The 19422-nt window shown below is 42.2% G+C and overlaps 1 protein-coding gene across 1 annotated transcript in view; it reads right to left on the bottom strand.

The window, feature by feature from the left end:
• Positions 1-19422, bottom strand: part of INPP5A (inositol polyphosphate-5-phosphatase A) — a 633009-nt gene that overhangs the window by 175492 nt on the left and 438095 nt on the right. The window contains exon 9 of the mRNA XM_077453801.1: positions 16530-16621. Coding sequence (XP_077309927.1) covers positions 16530-16621 — 92 coding nt within the window. The remainder of the gene's footprint in view (positions 1-16529; positions 16622-19422) is intronic.

Raw genomic sequence — 19422 nt, 5'->3', positions numbered from 1 at the left:
CAAGTGGACAATCCAAAACTTGTGGCAGGTGACGTGGCAAGTGACGTGGCAGGTGACGTGGCAAGTGATGTGGCAAGTGGACAATCCACAGCTTGTGGCAAGTGACGTGGCAAGTGGACAATCCACAACTTGTGGCAGGTGACGTGGCAGGTGACGTGGCAAGTGAACAATCCACAACTTGTGGCAGGTGACGTGGCAAGTGACGTGGCAGGTGAAGTGGCAAGTGACGCGGCAAGTAGACAATCCACAACTTGTGGCAGGTGATGTGGCAAGTGACGTGGCAGGTGATGTGGCAAGTCACGTGGCAAGTGGACAATCCACAACTTGTGGCAGGTGATGTGGCTGGTGACGTGTCAAGTGGACAATCCACAGCTTGTGGCAGGTGGCATGGCAGATGACGTGGAAAGTGGACAATCCACATCTCGTGGCAAGTGACGTGGCAGCTGACGTGGCAAGTGACGTGGCAAGTGGACAATCCAAAACTTGTGGCAGGTGACGTGGCAGGTGACGTGGCAAGTGACGTGGCAGGTGACGTGGCAAGTGACGTGGCAAGTGGACAATCCACAGCTTGTGGCAAGTGACGTGGCAAGTGGACAATCCACAACTTGTGGCAGGTGACGTGGCAAGTGAACAATCCACAACTTGTGGCAGGTGACGTGGCAAGTGACGTGGCAGGTGATGTGGCAAGTGACGCGGCAAGTAGACAATCCACAACTTGTGGCAGGTGATGTGGCTGGTGACGTGGCAAGTGGACAATCCACAGCTTGTGGCAGGTGGCATGGCAGATGATGTGGAAAGTGGACAATCCACAACTTGTGGCAAGTGACGTGGCAAGTGGACAATCCACAACTTGTGGCAGGTGCCGTGGCAAGTGACACGGCAAATGCAAGTGTACAACTGCTCTCTATGCTGCTGCTGCTCACTCTGATCAAAATAGCAGAAATAGTTTAAAAAAATGCTTTGAGAGCTTGGGGAGGGTCTACATGATGTTATCTTTATAAACGCGTCTAAACGCAAACGCGTCTAAACGCGTCTAAACGCGTCTAAACGCGACATGCAAACGCGGCAAAACGCGCGTTTCTAAACGCGCGTTTCAGCTTTTTTTTAACAGAGGTTTCATCTGCGTCTCGTGTGCATGAGGCCTTACACAAGAAACATCTCATGATGGGTAAAAGCAAAGACCTTTGCAACCTTATTGCTGCAAAACATACTAATGGCATTTGTTACAGAAGAATTTCTAAACTTCTGATTGTTCATGTGAGCACTGTTGGGGCCTTAATCTGGAAGGAGGAAAGAACATCATTTCAACATAAACGGACGATGACCAGGAGCTCCTCATAGGATTTCTGGCAGAGGAGTGAAAATAATTATCAGAAGAGTTGTCCAAGAGCCAAGGAGCACTTGTGGAGAGCATCAGAAAGACCTGAATATAGCAGGTACAATTGTTCCAAAGAAAACAAAATAATTCACTGAACCACCATGGCCTGTATGCATGCTCGCAAAGCAGGACTCCATAGCTGAAGAAAAAGCATGTTGAAGCTCGTTTAAAGTTTGCTTCACAACATTTAGACAAGCCTGTGAAATACTGGGAGAATATAGTCTGGTCAGATGAGACCAAAATTGAACTCTTTGGATGCCGTAATACACACCATGTTTGGGAGGTCAAATGGCACTGCAGATCACACAAAAATACCCCCATACCAACAGTGAAGTTTGGAGGTGGGAATATCATGGTGTGGGGCTTTTTAGCATACGGTACTGGCAAACTTCATATGAAGGAAGGATGAATGGAAAAATGTACCAAGACATTCTTGATAAAAATCCTCTGCCATCTACCAGGATGATGAAGATGAAACGAGGGTGGACATTTCAGCAAGACAATGATCCCAAACACAAAGCCAAGGAAACTCTCAAAGAAAATAAAGCTGCTAGAATGGCCTGGCCAATCACCTGATTTGAATCCAAAAGAAAATCTATGAACTCTGATCTTTAGTTCTTTCCATAGAAGAGGCCCACGGAACCTTCAAGATTTGAAGACTGTGTGGAAGAATGGGCAAAAATCACACCCGAGTAATGCATGCGACTAGCTTCTCCATACAGGAGGCGTCTTGAAGCTGTCATTACCAACAAAGGATTTTGTATGAAGTATTTCAGTTGGTGTGTTCAATACTTTTTCCCCCTTGTCATTCCATTTTATTACACATAACTTCATTTCTGAACTTGTTTTGGTTTCTTTGTATGTATGGATTGTGTGTATGGATGGATTGTATGTATGGATTGCTGTATGTTGGTCAATAAAGCCTTTTGACTACAGCATAGGTCTTTTCAGAAACCTCCTTATACCATATATTCCACTTAATTTAACCAAATCTCACTAAACAAATGGTGTAATTTTGATTGCAACTTGTATACCCAAAGACATAAACCTACATACCTTGTAGTCTGTGTGCGAGTACATCATAACCCCCTGAGCATAGAGGTTTAATTTACCAGCTAATTCACTTTAGAATATTCTTAAACTATTGGAAGCTAGAACCCAATCCTTAAAGTGGGAGTAAACCCGCTGACTTTTTTTTTACACCTGCAAGGGAAAAGGCATAATGAGCTAGTATGTACCGCATACTAGCTCATTACGAAATACTTACCTTAGAACAAGGCCCCGACATCTCACCTGATCCACGCCGAGGGAGCTGACATGTTCCCTCGGCGTGTCTCCCGGGTATCGAGGCTCCAGCGCTGCGAGTGGCCGGAGCCGCAGATATCGTCACTCCCGCGTATGCTCGCAAGATTTATTTCTGGCGTCTGCCGGGCTTTCAGCCGAGAATCCCCTGTGCGCATGCGCCGCTGCAGTCAGCGGCTTATTGCGAGGGGAATATCTCCTAAACCATATAGGTTTAGGAGATTATTTACCTACAGGTAAGCCTCATTATAGGCTTACCTATACATTAAAGTTATAAAAAAGATTATACAACCGCTTTAACTGGCTGTATCTGTCTCGTATAAAGAAAGTCAAAACATTTTCTATTTACTTTGCATCCAAAGAGAGGTATACATTTTTAAAATGTCCACAATGCTCATTGCCAACTAGAATCAGCTTTACAGACTGCTTCCCTTTATCACAATGGGATCATGAAGCAAATATTAACAGTGTAAAGTTTATACGTGTATTACACCCCGATATACTGCACACCAAATAGTACACCTATACCAGTCCTTAAAAGGACCTTTGTGGACCACATTTTTTATTTTTCATTTCATTCTTTCGTTTTAGTAAAGGAGGATTATAACTTAGTCAGGTTCCCTTCACTTCTGTTCTCAAAGCCAAATTGGAAGTGAGAGTTAATGCCTTCAAAAATGAGGGAATCCTGGCGTGTCACCATTGGAATATTTGCCCTATTAACGTTTGGTTGTCAACCCAAAATTTGGTATTTTCTGTTACTTTCAAACACGATAAACAGGACAAAGAGAATCTCCCTAACGGGGGCACAGACATCAATAAAAACTGACAGGTGCTCTAATCCCTCTCCACTTTAACCAAAACAAAAAATTTGCCTTTAGTCACACTTAAGTCAAGGGGGGGGGGGGTCAAGAAAAACAGGTTGTCATTTTTAATAAGGAATTTGAGGGTACGCCACACTGGCTAATTCCGCAGATTGCACAAGCCTGTGTGGTCTTCAATAGTCTCAGTGGGAAGCAGGCAATGTAAGCCGCTCTTCCTCTGTGATTGACAGACGCTCATTGATTTGGTCACTGGCAGTGAGATGTTGATATATTTCACCCACACAGCCTCTATGGAACAACAAAAGAGTCCCAACAAAAACTCTAGGCTGCACTCACGGGAACTATAGTGCACTCCTGAAAAGGTGTCCAAAGCATTTTCTATGAAAAACAGTTTAGATGGATTTTCCACCGAGGCACATAAAAACAAATTACTGAAACCACAAATAAAGCACTTGTCACTCATCCGCAATGCACAGCTTTGCCATTCTTTTCAACAGCTGGGGGGAAAAGAAGCACAAGTGTAACTAAACAATATCTATATAAAAAGTATTTACAAATTTCCAATAACTAAACAAAATGAACAACATGGGCAATCAATTCCTTCGAGAGCTTTTAAAATCTTTCATTCCGGACTGACACACCATGTTAAAACAGGTTTCCTATTTGTACAGAAACGTTAAAAAAGGAGAACACGTATGAACTAAGCTCTTTTGGCCAAACTTTTCCTATGGATCAGAGGAGTGCATTTAGTTCTGCACTTCTGTGACCCAAATTTAGACAACAGCGGGCTAAACTCTGCCATTGGCTGAAGTCACTCAGCCAATCCAAGCTCTGGGAGGGACCCCGACTTTAAAGTCGGGATTCACCCAGATGCTGGGCCAGCATCTGGCTCAGCCTCTTAGCGCCCCCGCCTCCACAGTCCATGGCTTCAGTGAGCTGAATGAATGAATGAAATTATTTGTATAGAGCACAACGCGAACTGAATTGCCTCAAGGCGAGGGGGGCAGATCTCTGTGCTCAGTGAGGACCTGAGAACTGAGCGATCAGCAGTCCTTGATCACTCAGTGCTTGGTGTGGAGCAAGTGGGGGACAGCTGCAGCATTGGATTGATGCTGCATTTACATAGGGGAGTAAGAATGTTTGTTATTTTTAAATCCCACACTCGACTTGATACCACGATGATAGAAGTTACGGTGGCAGTAATATATTGCTGCCTACAAATCCTTATATGTGGCAGCTGCACTTGTTTTCTGTTTTTAGATTTTGTTTCCACCTGGGGATCTGGCCTACAACAACGTTCCTGTCTTAGGGTGCCTTCACTCTGGATGGAGGCACCCTTGGGCAGCAATGCTGTCAATCTCGGGAGAAGGGAGTGTTAAATGCACCTAGTAGGTTTAGATGGACTTGACTAAAAGCGATACACATGGGCTGAATGTCGAAAGACCTTGGCCGATTAAAAAAAAAAAAAAAAAACAACAAAAAAACTGCCGGCATTTGGGCGGTGTTTATGCCAGTCTGTCCAACAGAAGCCAGGCGATAAGCCGGTCTCTGTTGGATAAGCATGCTGGAGAATGAAGAAATATATATATATATATAATTTTTTTTAATATATATATATATATATATATATATATATATATATATATATATATATATATATATATATATATATATATATATTCATCATTATTTTTTAATTCATTATTTAACAATTTTTATGTAAGCGAGAGTACATACAAATGATATGTGCTTCCCAGTCAATACTATATTTATTTAATACACGAGTCTGACTGAGGCTCAAAAGCACTTGGTATAATATATATAGCTAGTCATAGGGTTGAGAGGGGTTAATAGTATATTCCAAGCTGGCGACCATTGTCCCCTCCCCTTCCAGTTCAATTAATTTAAATACCGCTGTTGCCATTACTCTGTGACTTTGACAAAGTGCATGCGTGCAAAACATGTCAGTCACGGCAACCAAAGCTTGCGGTTCACCACCCAAAAACGAGGCTTCCATCTCTCCACACCTGGGCGCAGCTTGTTGACGTCACCATCATGCTCGAATCTTGGTGCTTTGCTCGGTTCTCCTGGCTCCACTGTTTCAGTGTGGATTACAGTGTTTACATCTAGTCATTTCTGCATGGCCCTGCCTCACGATCAGCCCCAGCACCTCACCAGCAGCCAGCAGAGTGTCATATTGCAGACCCATGGAGCCGAGCTTACTTTGTGCTGCCATCGAGCTGGACAGTTACTGAGCTGTTGATATCCTGCTCATCAGTCCTGCCTACTTACGCAGTTCAGCCCAGTGGATCTCTGCCTTCACCTTGGTCAACATCAGAGAGACTATCTCCTGCTCTCCTGTTTAAAGACTTGCTTTGCTGACATCCCTTCTGGCTTCAGATCCTGCTTGCCATTTTACTACGCTCATCTCCGGCTCCCTGACGTTTGGCTTGTCTGACTATCCGTTCCGGTTTCTGAACTATGGCTATGTTTTGACTATGTTTGTTCTATTTACTTTTATTATTAAACAAGTGTGATTTTACTGTACTTCTGTCTTGGTCTGATTTCATGGTTTCCGACAGTCAGGTAGTTTACTTTTGACATCTTACCATCCTCCCCAACTAGTTTCTGTGTAGTACCGCTTTGCTTTAAAAAAAAAAAAAAACAATTTAAACATTTATATTTTGATACTTTATGCTGTATGGAAAATGAGGAAAAATACCATGATCCTAACAAAAAATATTAAATCCTAAACTACGAAGCAGCAACTAATATACGAGATACACACATAGAATGCAAAGAAGAAAAATAAATTAGTTGCGCTGACAGTGAAACTAGTGATCAACCAGTGTTAAAAAATAATAAATATAGGTACATAAGTGTGACCCAAAATAGATTGGTGACAAAATATAACACAATGTTACTGAAAAAAAATGGTAATTATGAACATATAGTGACAAGATCTGGAAAAAGCGACAAAAAATAAATGTGCAATTTGAAAAATATAAAGCAACAAGCAACCTAATAAAGTCGATAAACACTCTAGCTAATGATGTGAATAGCTGGGATGTCTGGTATAAGTGCAATCTTCCACCACCGAGTGCTAACACCAGGGCCCTTTTCCATGGAGGTCCGGGGTGTCAGATACTGGAACACACTGCAACCAGTGAACCGGTAGTGGGGAAATCCAAGGACTCACGATATTGCGTCAGGTAAAATTCAGAGACAAAGACAAAGGAACTTTCCATAGTGTAATACTGAAACGAATATTTAATGTAGAAAATTCAAAGTTATACTTACAAAATATTAGTGTTAATATAGCACGGGCAACCGGCCGGGCTTGCGAATGCCCATTCGCTCAGAAGATCAAAACGTGAGGACGTCAGCACGTCCTGTCCACCCGACGCGTGTTTCGTCATATAATTTACATCATCTGGGGCACTGCTGTATGACTGCTGCATTTGTTTTTTTAGATTCCACAATCCTATACAGAACTGTGCAGGGGTTGTTCATTTTCTCAGTGCAATAAACAATTTTTTCATCCATCTACCAGTTTAGACGTACTTTATATGGCTTATAATTTTACCCCATGTATTGCTGCATTATGTTTTGTGGAAAATCAGCAGCAGACCAACGGCGGAGAGCACTGTTCGGAGAGTTCTAGCAGGGGGCCACAGGAAATTCACATGATTTCTCCATCAACATAGGCAGTGCTGAAAAGGGAAATCCCTCCTGCCAAGCAATTGTCTTCTCCCAGCAGGGGGGCAGGAGCAGGTGGGGAAAGCCATCCCCACAGGGAGAAGACAGTGATTATTGCTAGCGGCTGTAGCAGCTGCTAGTGATAATCGCAATGGAATCTGGCAGGCTGGTTGTACTGAAGTTGATTGATAAACTTGTGTACCGCCTGCCCACACACGGTTCCAATCTCAGCTGGTTCCTGCAGAACCGGCCGAGATTTGAACCATCTAGGGCTGGCCTAAGAATGCAGAGCTGATGTTGAGCTTTTAAAGGACCACAAAACTACCACCCCCCCCCAAACAGCAGTAACCACCACTTGATGCAAGAACCTGTTATAGCCCTAATCAGGTCTCATAATCTCTTTTTTTTTTAAAGAACAGGGAAAGCAGCAGGAGAAATGCTGGGAACTCTAATGCAATACAGGAAACAAGCAAATCTATCAGCAACTGCTAAAAATCTATGTATATATTTTAGTGAAATGTCCCTTTAAAAATAGGAAAACGTAAGGCAATAAAAATATAAAACACAAATTGGACGCACATTAGAATTAGAATATACTAATTGTTTCAAGAGGATGAAAGAAAACTCGTAAAAGAAATAGGGCTGTCCCTTTCGATCATGAAACAATTCCCCTGATCTGGAACAGTGGGAGATTTACAGTAAGCTAATTAGCATCATGTCAGCATTGTCCAAAACAACCATAAATAAAAGGTACAAAAAGTATGAACCTGCAGAACAAACACAGCTGCTGTAGCTGTGATTAGGGGAATAATAAAGCCAGGCTTCAGGTACACTAATCTCCAGTGCAGAGCAGAATAGACACCAATTAAAGAGGTGTAAAGGACCCAGCAATTGATTAGGTGTGCAGGGTAACAAAGCCATGAAGTCCTGTTAATTTGTTCGTATTTCTACATAGTGGATAAAACTGCTACTTTCCCATCATTAATGTCAACTGGAACACGATGAGCTAAAAAAGGTTATTTATGGAAAAAAAAAAAAAAGTTTACATTACTGCATCAACAGTAAACAGGTGGATGACGTTACAATGTTCACTTCAGCCAATCAGGGGAATCTTTGTATTGCTTCATATAATACATTCATATATTCTATCATTTATTCCATAGAATAAATGTATAGAATAAAAAAAAAACGCTTCCCATAATTAGCTGAGAATTACTCAGTCCGAATGGGATGGGAAGTTTTTGTTCCACGGCCAGGGCACAGCACTGTATTGCTACACACAGCATTGAAATTACAAGCAGTTAATACAGAGCGTCCAGCAAATAGGGCAAATCGTTAGTTTGGGCCAGCTAGGCCCAAATGAACCAATCAAAGGGCCATGAAAAGTGGAGTTAGGCCTTAACTAACCTTCATCTTGACAAAATGAATATGTTGAGGCATAAAACAGATCGTGGGCTACTACACTCCAGATGCTTTGGGCTGCACACAGCAGCCTTGTCAAAGGAAGTCCCTGCATATAGACAAGACAAAAAGCCTTGTCCCAGGTCACCTGGACTGTAACTAATAACTGCTCATAAACTTCTTCCTTTGCTTCTGCATTATCTTTCTGCAGTGTAGACAGGATTAAACTGAATATTCATTATTGCAGAAGAGCAGCAGCCACCTTCAAGGAGACCACTTTGCATGGATTGTCCATGTAGTGTTTAATGTGAATAAGGCAGCCATCTTGGCTGGGTCTGATTTTATCCTGGAGAAGACTGATGCAATAGACCAAGAAGAAGGAGTCTGTAGGCTGGTGAGTTTTCAGAAGAGGACTGTCTTGAAGCAAGCAGGTGTGTAGGGGGGGGGGGGGGGGGGAAGAACACTGGGCTGCTACTGCTAGCTGAACAGAACCCTACCATAGCTGACCACAATCGGGAGAAAAGAGACTACCCACCTTGCCTCAGAGATTGGGAGCGTTCTCCTTGGGAGGGTGAGAGATGTGATTAGGGTGTCAAACTGTACAGCAGAGAATTCCTACAGCTTGTTAGGAAGGAAAGGAAGGACATCTCAGCAGGATTGAAAGAAAGACATCAAAGCAATTTCTTATCCCTGTCTGAGCACTGTAAAGGAATCAGAGCACATGTCTGGAGACCCAGATGAGGGAGCTCTTGGTCTGGTAAGAGTAACATTTTTCACATTCATCTGTTGTCTGATGGGAACTATTGTGCTTTCTTTCAGGGCCCCAAATTTGCTGGCAAACTTTTTTCCCCTATCAATCACTGACCAGTGGAATAAAGCTGTGACTTTTATAATAAGTTAGAACTGTCTTCTATACTGTTGCTAGGAAAATTCAGTTTAGTTCTGTTAATTACTGTCAGAGTCAGAATACTGCAGGCGTTTAAAGAGGAAGCAAACCCTGATGGGTTTTACTTCCTCTTTATTCCCCTGCAAAGTAAAAGCATAATGGTCTAGTATGCATTGCATACTAGCTCATTTTTGGCACTTACTTGCAAACGAAGCCCGCAATGTCCTCGCTGGTGGAAGCATCTATCTTCACCCCTTTTCCTTCCGGGGCCGTGGACTCTGACTCTGAGACTGGCCGGAAGTCGGGTCCCGTGCGCATCACTCCCGCACATGCGCACGGGAGCCAACGATAATGGCACGGGCCCTATAGAAACCGCACAGGTTTAGGAGATCTTTCCAGAACCTATAGGTAATCCTTATTATAGGCTTACCTGTAGGGAAAGGTGGTCTGTAAGGTTTTACAACCACTTTAACCATATCTCTCAGAGTAACATTATTTTCTTGTTTGTATAGGTACATTCGCTAATCCGCTCTTCTTTTTGGCTATGCTTGGCCTAGAAAAATTATTTGAAATAACTTAAGGTGTGTGCTGGGTGAGCAAGGTGTGTCAAGGTTCAACAAAGAAAAAAAAAGTTATACTGCGATCAGTCGGGGAGGCAGAGTGACTACAGTGAGATATAGATCATCCATTATTAGCTATTCTAAAGATACATACCGTATATACTCGAGTATAAGCTGAGTTTTTCAGTGCTGAAAAAGCCCCCTCGGCTTATACTCGAGTCACTGTGTTCATCTGCACCCTCATGTACCTGATCTCCCGGCGCTGTGACATGCAGTCTAGTCGGGGGCAGTGCAGTGTAACGAAGCCCTGCCTCCTCCTTGTCCGTGGTAGGTGGAACACTGACTCACTGCTGGGAAACTGAATCAGTGTTCCATCACGGACGAGGAGAAGGCGGGGCTTCGGTACACCGCACGGCTGCCGACTAGACTGCATGTCACAGCGCCGGGAGATCAGGTACATGAGGGTGCAGATGGACACAGTGAAGCAGGGAGATGGCACAGTGGGACATGCCGATGGCACAGTAGGGCTGCAAATGGGCACAGTGGGGCTGCAAATGGGCACAGTGGGGCTGCAAATGGGCACAGTGGGGCTGCAAATGGGCACAGTGGGGCTGCAAATGGGCACAGTGGGGCTGCAAATGGGCACAGTGGGGCTGCAAATGGGCACAGTGGGGCTGCAAATGGGCACAGTGGGGCTGCAAATGGGCATTGACCACCCTATTTTCAACTTACAGTAGCTGCTGCATTTCCCACCCTAGGCTTATATTTGAGTCAATATGTTTTCAATGTTTTTTGTGGTAAAATTAGGTGCCTTGGCTTATATTCGGGTCGGCTTATACTTGAGTATATACGGAAGATTTAAAACCCTTTGAATCTTGCATCTCTCCAGATTATGTAAATGATGATAACTTAAAGCAATACAATGAAAACCTTGGAAGAAACTTTATAAAACACTCAAAAACCTTTCCAGGATTCCTGTAGTACATCTCAGCAACATCACCATTGCCTTGGTGAGAACATTAGATACTGCGGTGAGTAATTGTTTCTTTACGTTGCCTTTTTTACATTGGTTGGCCAGGAGGTTGCAAGATAAGCAGACATTTTCATGTAAGGTCAATATTATAATACATGCCAGCTGCAAACATTTAAAATGTGAAAAACGCATTAAAAATGCTTTAAAGGAAATGCATAAAAATGCTAAACATTCTCACAGAACACACGCTAAGCCTTCCCTTTAAGTCCTGGTGAAGTACTGTAGAGTCGATCACACTTTCACATTCTACAAATAATTGCAAGTATTCTTTCTTTAGTTTAAAAAAATATAGATAAATTAGGTATAGGTGTGTCTTAATGGTTTAAAAAAAAAAAAAAAAAAAAAAAAAAAAAAAAAACACTGTACAATGTCAGGATCACAAATCTAAAAATGTAATCCACACCATGTGTCTGGATAACGAAGGAATATAAATTAAACGCATATTACACAATCAAGATGAAGTGTATGAGAGGAAAAAAAAGTGTCAACAATTATCTGTAGTATTGATCCAGGAACTATATAAAAAGACAGATACTAAAAATGCTATTTCATCAAAGGACATGCTAATAGTAAAGTGGACAGAGGACCATATCTCACTTTACGGTGTCTTCATTCCAGCACACACATTATAGTTTATTAAAGCAAAGCCATTGTCAATAATTCTAAAGAAACCAGTTTTAATGGGTAACTCCACTTTTGTGGGGGAAAAAAAAGCAAATAAAAAAATAAAAATAAATCTAGCATATACAATTACTACACAAGTCTTATTGTAACGATTTGCTAATAAAAATGACCTTTCCTTTTCAATCTGCAGCTCTGTAATTTGCTGTAAAATGCAATGCAATATGGCAACCTGAGGGTGTCCTGTACACAAATTGTGTACATTACGTGCCCCCCCCCCCCCCCCCCCCCCCCCAGAGATGTAATTTCCTAGTTGTGCGATTGGCTCACTGATTCGCCTACGAGTCTGCACTAAGATACAAGTCAAATTTTGGGCAAATGTAATTCTTGGTGAGATACTCCCAAAGCAAAATCTCTACTAAAGGGATGCAAAACCTGTCACTTTACTCATTAGAACCCTGCAAGTTCAGCAGCTGATTGATAATTCTAAAATCAATCACATGCACTTGCAACATGAACACAAAGAAAAAAAAAAACATCAATTTCTTCTGAACAACAAAAGGTAGGAATCTGCAACAAAGCTTGGTAAAACCCCTGAAATGTACTTAGATCACCCGGGGGGACCGCTGTGAGTGTGAAAGGGGTAACAAAAGATAATTATTAATTAACTCCCCAGTGGGCACTATTTTTATCATGCAGTACAGACTCCAGGGAATGTATTCAGACACTTCCAGGAGCTTTTCTCCACTGTGGCTATGTTAAAGACAACAAAATAAAAAAATAAAAAACCTTTGGGTTATCAATGTTCTTTGCAAGGATTTTACCAAACTTTATAGCAGATTCCTATCTTTTGTTGCGGTCAATAAATAGCGCTGTGTTTCACCAGACCGGCTGCATACTCATTCTGAATGGGAGTGTCTGGTTCACTAATAATCAGCTGATGCACTTTCTGTGTTCTAATGAGGAAAGCTGCAGTGTCCACATCCCTTTAGACTATTTTGAGAAGTAGCACACCAAAACTTACATTTCCTTTGCAGTGGGTGCCTACAATTGGACTTTTATCTTAAGTGCAGATTTCTGGGAAACACAATGAGCCAATCACATAAGCAGGAAATTACATTTTGCACAAATTGTGTACAGAACACCTCCGAGTTGCTATATTCTTTAATTCTTTAAGAAAATCAGTGATGCAGATAAAAAAACAAAAACAAAATTGCAATGCTGCAAATTGAAAAAGACAATTTTTAAAAACATTAAATTGCAATATGGCTTGTTTGGTATTGTTTCGTATATTTTTTTTAATTAAATTTTTTCCCATGAAAGTAGAGCTACCTTTTAAGTACCGAGCACGTTCTATTGCTTTATTTTTTATTTTTTTTATTAATAAATGCTAATTGTCACTTTAAAACAAGCAGCTAACAGCCTTAACAAGCTTCAAGTAGTTCTGAAGTCTTCTAACAGCTTGTGTAAAGTTACAGTCAGCACTCCAATTAAGATTTGTGTTTTTGGCAATCTTCTCAAAGCTTTCTAAAAGCTTGTTGCACATACTGCTCATCTACAACCTGCAGCTCATATGAACTAGGCCTAACAAACAACCATTTTACAGACATGCAAGGTTTGCAATGTAGGATCTTTAGGATCTTTGGGGGAAACAGAAGTGGTCCATATAAGTCAATCAGTCCTACCCCCCAAAGTTAATGGAACTTTAACACAAACCTTTAAAGTATTTACTTATGCAACACCCTCATTAACTTCTGTAGCCACAGGTGTTGTGAAGTCTTTCAACTTCAAATTTCATAACGGAGGCACACCTGATCCCCATAGCTCCCAACTGTCCCAGATTTGGAGGGACTGTCCTTGATTTGGAGCAATGTCCCCCTGTCCTTCATTCCTCTTCATTTGTCCCTCATTTTGGTCTGATCTATATAGACGTTTTTAAAATGCACTTTTTATCAAAAAGTGTTTTCCAGTGCTAATCCTTTCATCTGATTTCTAAATGGCTGCATTTATAAGTATCAAAAGCCAATATAAAGGAATAGTAGTGGTAAAAAAGCACTTGTGGGTTTAACCAATCTTTTTTTTTTGTACAATTCTCCTGTTAAGGGGTGTGGCAGGGGGCGTGTCCTATGCTCGCATAATTCTGCTGATAGGTGTCCCTCATGCCCATCTCAAAAAGTTGGGAGGTATGTAATCCCCTATTATATTGGATGGCAGTGGAAACATGGCAGCCTGCTAGACTTCTAATATAAATAAACAGCAACATTTGTAAATTGTTAGGAACTGACTGATCTTTAGAATCTCTGTTGCGATGATGACTTACATCACAGTACACACAGCTACAGAGGTCAGCTAAGGAGTGAGATTTCCCCTCGCTTTCTGTTTTTGAACAAAGTTTTAACAGACTGGAAGTGAGGAAAAATGCAATGGACAGCAATAAAAGGCTGATTTATGTTCTAGCATTCCCATATTTAAAAGAAACATTTAACTTCTGTCTATGTTGCATTTTACTTCTGTTTACAGAGATTTACTCTCACTTCCTGTCCTAGGTACCGACTTTATGCCCAACGGGAACTGATGAAACTCTTTAAAAGATCCTCTAATGGCAGTAAAACCCAACAGGAGTTTTAATCCTTGCCCAGTCTACCCAAAGCAATGAAAAGTTTTGGCTGTAGATACGCTTTAACCACTTCAATACAGGGCACTTAAACACCTTCCTGGCCAGACCAATTTTAAGCTTTCAGCGCTGTCGCACTTTGAATGACAATTGCGCGGTCATGCTACACTGGACACAAATTAAATTTTTATCATTTTTTTCCCCACAAATAGAGCTTTCTTTTGGTGGTATTTGATCACCTCTACGGTTTTTATTTTTCGCTAAACAAATGAAAAAAAAACAAAAACTTTGAAAAAAATATGTTTTTTTGGTTTCAGTTTCAAAACGTTGTAAATAAGTACGTTTTCTTCTTCACTGATGGGGCTGCACTGACGGGCACTGATAAGGCGGCACTGATGGGCACCAATGAGGTGGCACCAATGAAGTGGCATTGATGGGCATGGATGGGCACTGATAGGCGGCACGGATGGGCACTGATAGGTAGTATTGTATTAAATTGTACTGATGGATGCCAATCAGTGCCAAACAATAATGCATGCCAATCAGTGATGCCCACTGTGGGCACTGATTGGCATCCATTTTGGGCACTGATTGGCATCCCTGGTCTAGGGTGGCATACCTAGTGCTGGGCATCCCTGGTGGTCCAGTGTGGGCATCCTCGGGGGGGCTGCACTGATAATCGATCAGCACAGACCCCCCCCTGTCAGAGGAGCAGCCGATCGGCTCTCCTCTATTCGCGTCTGACAGATGCGAGTGAGGAAAAGCCAATCACCGGCTCTTCCTATTTACACTGATCAGCCGTGATTGGACACGGCTGATCACGTGGTAAAGAGTCTCCGATCGAAGCGATGCGCGCCCCCGGGGGCGCGCAGCGGCTCAAAATCCTGATCACGTCATATGACGTCCGGTCAGGATTTTGAAACCACTATGCCACCGTGTTTCTGGGGCGGGCGGAAAGTGGTTAAGAGGCGATAACCTGTATATTCGACATTGTGAACTAAATTTTTCAATACAAATTCTAAAAAAAACAAAGAAAAATGTGGATATGTGGATAAAAAAAAAAAAAAAAAAAAAAAAACACACTACTAATGAAAATATTGGATGGGTTATCCTTACGTGAATAAGCTTAACTTAATGATCATGTGCTTAGCCTAGATTTGCATTTGCTTTCATGGCGGCCCGCTCCAGCTGCTTATACTTACTTTTTGACTTACATGTTCACTTTAAAGTGGAACTTCGGCCATTTTTTTCATCTTTCCATCTATTAAATCTTCTGCCCTTGTTGTTGTTTTAACTTTGGATAGTAAAACTTTTTTTCTGCCAGTTAATACCTTATACAGCCCACTTCTGGTTCCTTGTCTGGTCATTAGCCTAGGCTTATGACGATATGCACAGCTCTCTCTCTCTTGTGAGCATTTGCCAGGAGGGGGGGGGGGGATGAGTCAGAGGGCCAATGAGAGCTGCAGAGCTGGGAGGTGTGCCTCCTGTGTGTCTGTGTAAATCCAGGAAGTGAACAGGCAGCAGCTTCAGCTGCCCACAGTTAAAGCGGTGTTCAAGCCTTTAATTTTTTTAATCAGTAACTACAAACACTGTAGCTGCTGACTTTTAATAAGGGCACTTACCTGTCCAGTGAGCCCGCAATGTCGCCCCCCCCCCCCCCCCCCCCCCCGAGGCCTTCACTCTGTTTCCTACTGCGCATGTGCGAATCGCGCTGCGCTTTGTGAATGGCCCTGTTTTCTGGGACATACACACACACACGTCCCAGAGGGCAACGGGGCCGCACGCCGAAGAGGAGGAAGTGACAGAACAGCGCCACGGAATAGGAAGCGGCAGATTAGGAAGACTGCCTAGCAACAGGGGTTTCTGGTAAGTAAATGTATGTTTTTTTATTTTAGGGTGGACCTCCGCTTTAAAATGGTTGCAGCCAGACTCAGCGGAGGGAGATTTCTGCAGGACATTTGGCAAGTACAGAATCCCAGTATATATAAAATAATATGCAAAGTAGTTGGAGGGAAGCTTCAGAATGGCACGTTTTTATTATTACAAATTATGTGAGCAGACTGCAGTTCCTCTCTAAGTGGAGCACAATGTAGACTGCATGTAGGTTTTAAATATGTTGAGACTGTTGAACAGAAATTTGCAGGAAGAGAACACATTCAGAATAGATTATCCCCCAGACAGCAATTGCCTAGAGAGATCCATCAAATGGCATACATCTTACCTCTACTACCGACTTCAAATCCAGTCGAAAGTTAAAATCTCCAAAGACAAAGTAAGGAACTTTTTCATATCGATGATCAGTAATACTGAAAAAAAATAAAAATAAAAAAATCAATAGATGAATGGCAATAATGTCACACCTATATAAAGAACTCAATAGTACATACTAAAAGGTTTTTAATATCTGAACCTGAACAGGGAATCTGCATTCTATGCTTGGTGCCAGTATAGTTATGTCAAAAAATATTATGGCCGTTTCCATTACATGACATGCATATTTTTTTCTATCTGTATGTGTAAACAAAGATCTGGATATACATACTAATATGTTGTAAAAAACACACTCCTATATACTACATGTGCTACATATGCTGTACCGCTCCTTCGCGCAATGCAAGACCACGACACCACAGCTCCCCCAACTGTCCCTGATTTCCAAGGACGGTCTCTTATTTGGGGAAATGTCCCGCTTTCCTCCTCATTTGTCCCTCATTTTGGTCTGATCCATATAGTCGTATATAAATGCACTTTTGATCTTTCAAAACGTGTTTCCCAGAGCTAAATCTTTTATCCAAATTCTAAATGGCTGCATTTGTAAATTTTAAAAGACAACATAAAAGAATAGTAATGGAAAAAAAAAAAGCCCTTGTGGATTTAATGCACTATGTTGGTTAATTCTCCTTTAAGGGGGTGTGGCAGGGGGCGTGTCCTATGCCTACATACGTTTGCTAGTAGGTGTCCCTCATTCCCATCTCAAAATGTTGGGAGGTATACAACACTCAACGAAAAAACAAAAAAAATAAAAAATGAACGGCCTATGTGGCTGAAATCTTAGCTCAAAAGATGGTAACAGACATAACTAGAGGTCCCTATACAGGTTAATCTATATACCTATATAATTAACAGCAAAGGATTCTTATAGAAGCAAAAACTTGCAAACTTCATATAAAACACTTTAAGGTCCGGTTCACACTATTGCGATGCCAGACATCGCATGTAATTTGCAGCACTCTGCTGTTCACATTACATGCGATGTCTGTGCGGTGCAATGTCAGCCATACAGATAGTATGGCTGACATCGCACCGCATTCGGTCCAAACACGCACAGGACCCTTTTTTTCACATATGCGATCCGATTCATGTCCGATCTATCAGTTCGCAGTGTGATATGCGAGCTGAAATGGGGGTGTCTTTAACATATAATGACACTCCCCAGCAGTTCGCATATGGCTGTGTGAACTGCCATGGGTGTTGGGTGCGATGCGGGAACCCGCAGTTGCTTCGCAGGGTTCTCGTATCGCAATAGTGTGAACTGGGCCTAAAGGTCTGTATCAAAAAGTTTTGATTCATTTCAAAAAGGTGTTGCATTCCCAAATACAGGCATGCAAAATGGTTTGCAGAACAATACATGCAAGATAGGATAAGGCAAACTGCAGGAGGAATGCACCTGTCAAAGAATCCTGAATGGTCTCAGAAGCATCTCAAACTGATGCCCAAAAACCTGTTGACACAGGCACCAATAATAGGTCATAATTGAGGATGAGCTCAGGCGTGTTCGCAAACCCGCATGTGCAGAGCCCGCCAGGAAGTCGAGCAGTGAGACATTTACCAGATCTGCGGCTGCGCAGATTGAGAAATGTCTCCCTGCCCTCGATTAGCGCTGTGCAGTGCCGATTTCCTGGCGGGCTCGGCACGTGCAGGTTGCAAACACGCCCGAGCTCAGCCTTACTAATAATATGCACTTTTATTTTATCTTTTTTTCCTTTAAAGCTGACATTGTGACATCAACCCGCCTCTCTGACTCAGCCAGAGGATAGAATACAAAGATCCAATGAATGGCTGAGTGCCGCTTAGAAGTGATTTTGTGTGAGGCTACATAGAGCTTATACAGCACACCCAGTAGCATGTTAGTGAGGGAAATAAACTACTTAACCTGAAACCAAAGCTTGAGATCAGCTTTAAAGCGTGTGAAGTTTTTTTTTTTTTCTGGATGATTATTATTTTAAAAGACTTACTACTAGCACTCATCTTTCTCTTTTTAATCGCTGCCCAACTGCAGACTTAAATGAGCAAGATATGTTACACTCCTTGTTCTTGGCACTTTCCATCTTGCTTGTGGGCATGTGAAGCCCACCACAAGCACTATCTTCCGGGGCTCTGGTGCAGCTGAGTGACCAGCACGCACTGTCCATTCTTGCGCATGCGCCGTATGTACGGCGCAGCGCCATACACTTCCGATGTTGCCATCACAATGAGTGTCGTCGGAAGTGCAAGCCCACACTGTGATGGCAACGGATCCTTCGGCGCATCCCACTGACTCCTGGGAAATGATGACAAGCATCTCCCAGGAGCACTAGCAAGTACGGGCGCCGAGGGAAATTACGTCAGGCGCCAGGGAGAGGAAGAGGCAGATTCCAAGGCACCCCTTAACAACAGACATCAAAACGTGAGTAAAAAAAATAAAAAAGTAATGTCCCCCAAATGTTGTTTATTTGGTTTAATGCTGCTGACTAATGAAAAGTACATTTTATGGGTGGAACTCCACTTTAAGTAAAAAGCATGCCCACCTATTCACTGGAATGCCCACTAAGCTGTATGGCCATGTCAGATTTTCTGCTGTACCTGGCTTCAATATGTTCCTATGCAGCTATAAATTGCAGGCGCCATGACCAACGGCAGCTGCATTATACGACACAGGTAAATTTTTACGTCGCTAATGTTTCTGAAATTCTGTTGCTCAGCGAGCGATCTATAAAGGTTTGGAGGTTGAGACAGACTCTTCATTGACAATAGCAAAAATAATGTAGGTGCTACAAAATCACTTGTTCAGTATATTTTGTAGAGCTCAAAGATAATCACAGTAAACGCAAAAAAAAAAAACACAAAA

The sequence above is a fragment of the Lithobates pipiens genome, unplaced genomic scaffold (genome assembly GCF_037356315.1).
Source record: "Lithobates pipiens isolate NorthernLeopardFrog02 unplaced genomic scaffold, aLitPip1_a1.2 Scaffold_25, whole genome shotgun sequence".
Lineage (NCBI taxonomy): Eukaryota > Metazoa > Chordata > Amphibia > Anura > Ranidae > Lithobates > Lithobates pipiens.
The sequence above is the reverse complement of the archived record's forward strand: the minus strand, read 5'-3'. Positions and strand labels throughout refer to the sequence as shown.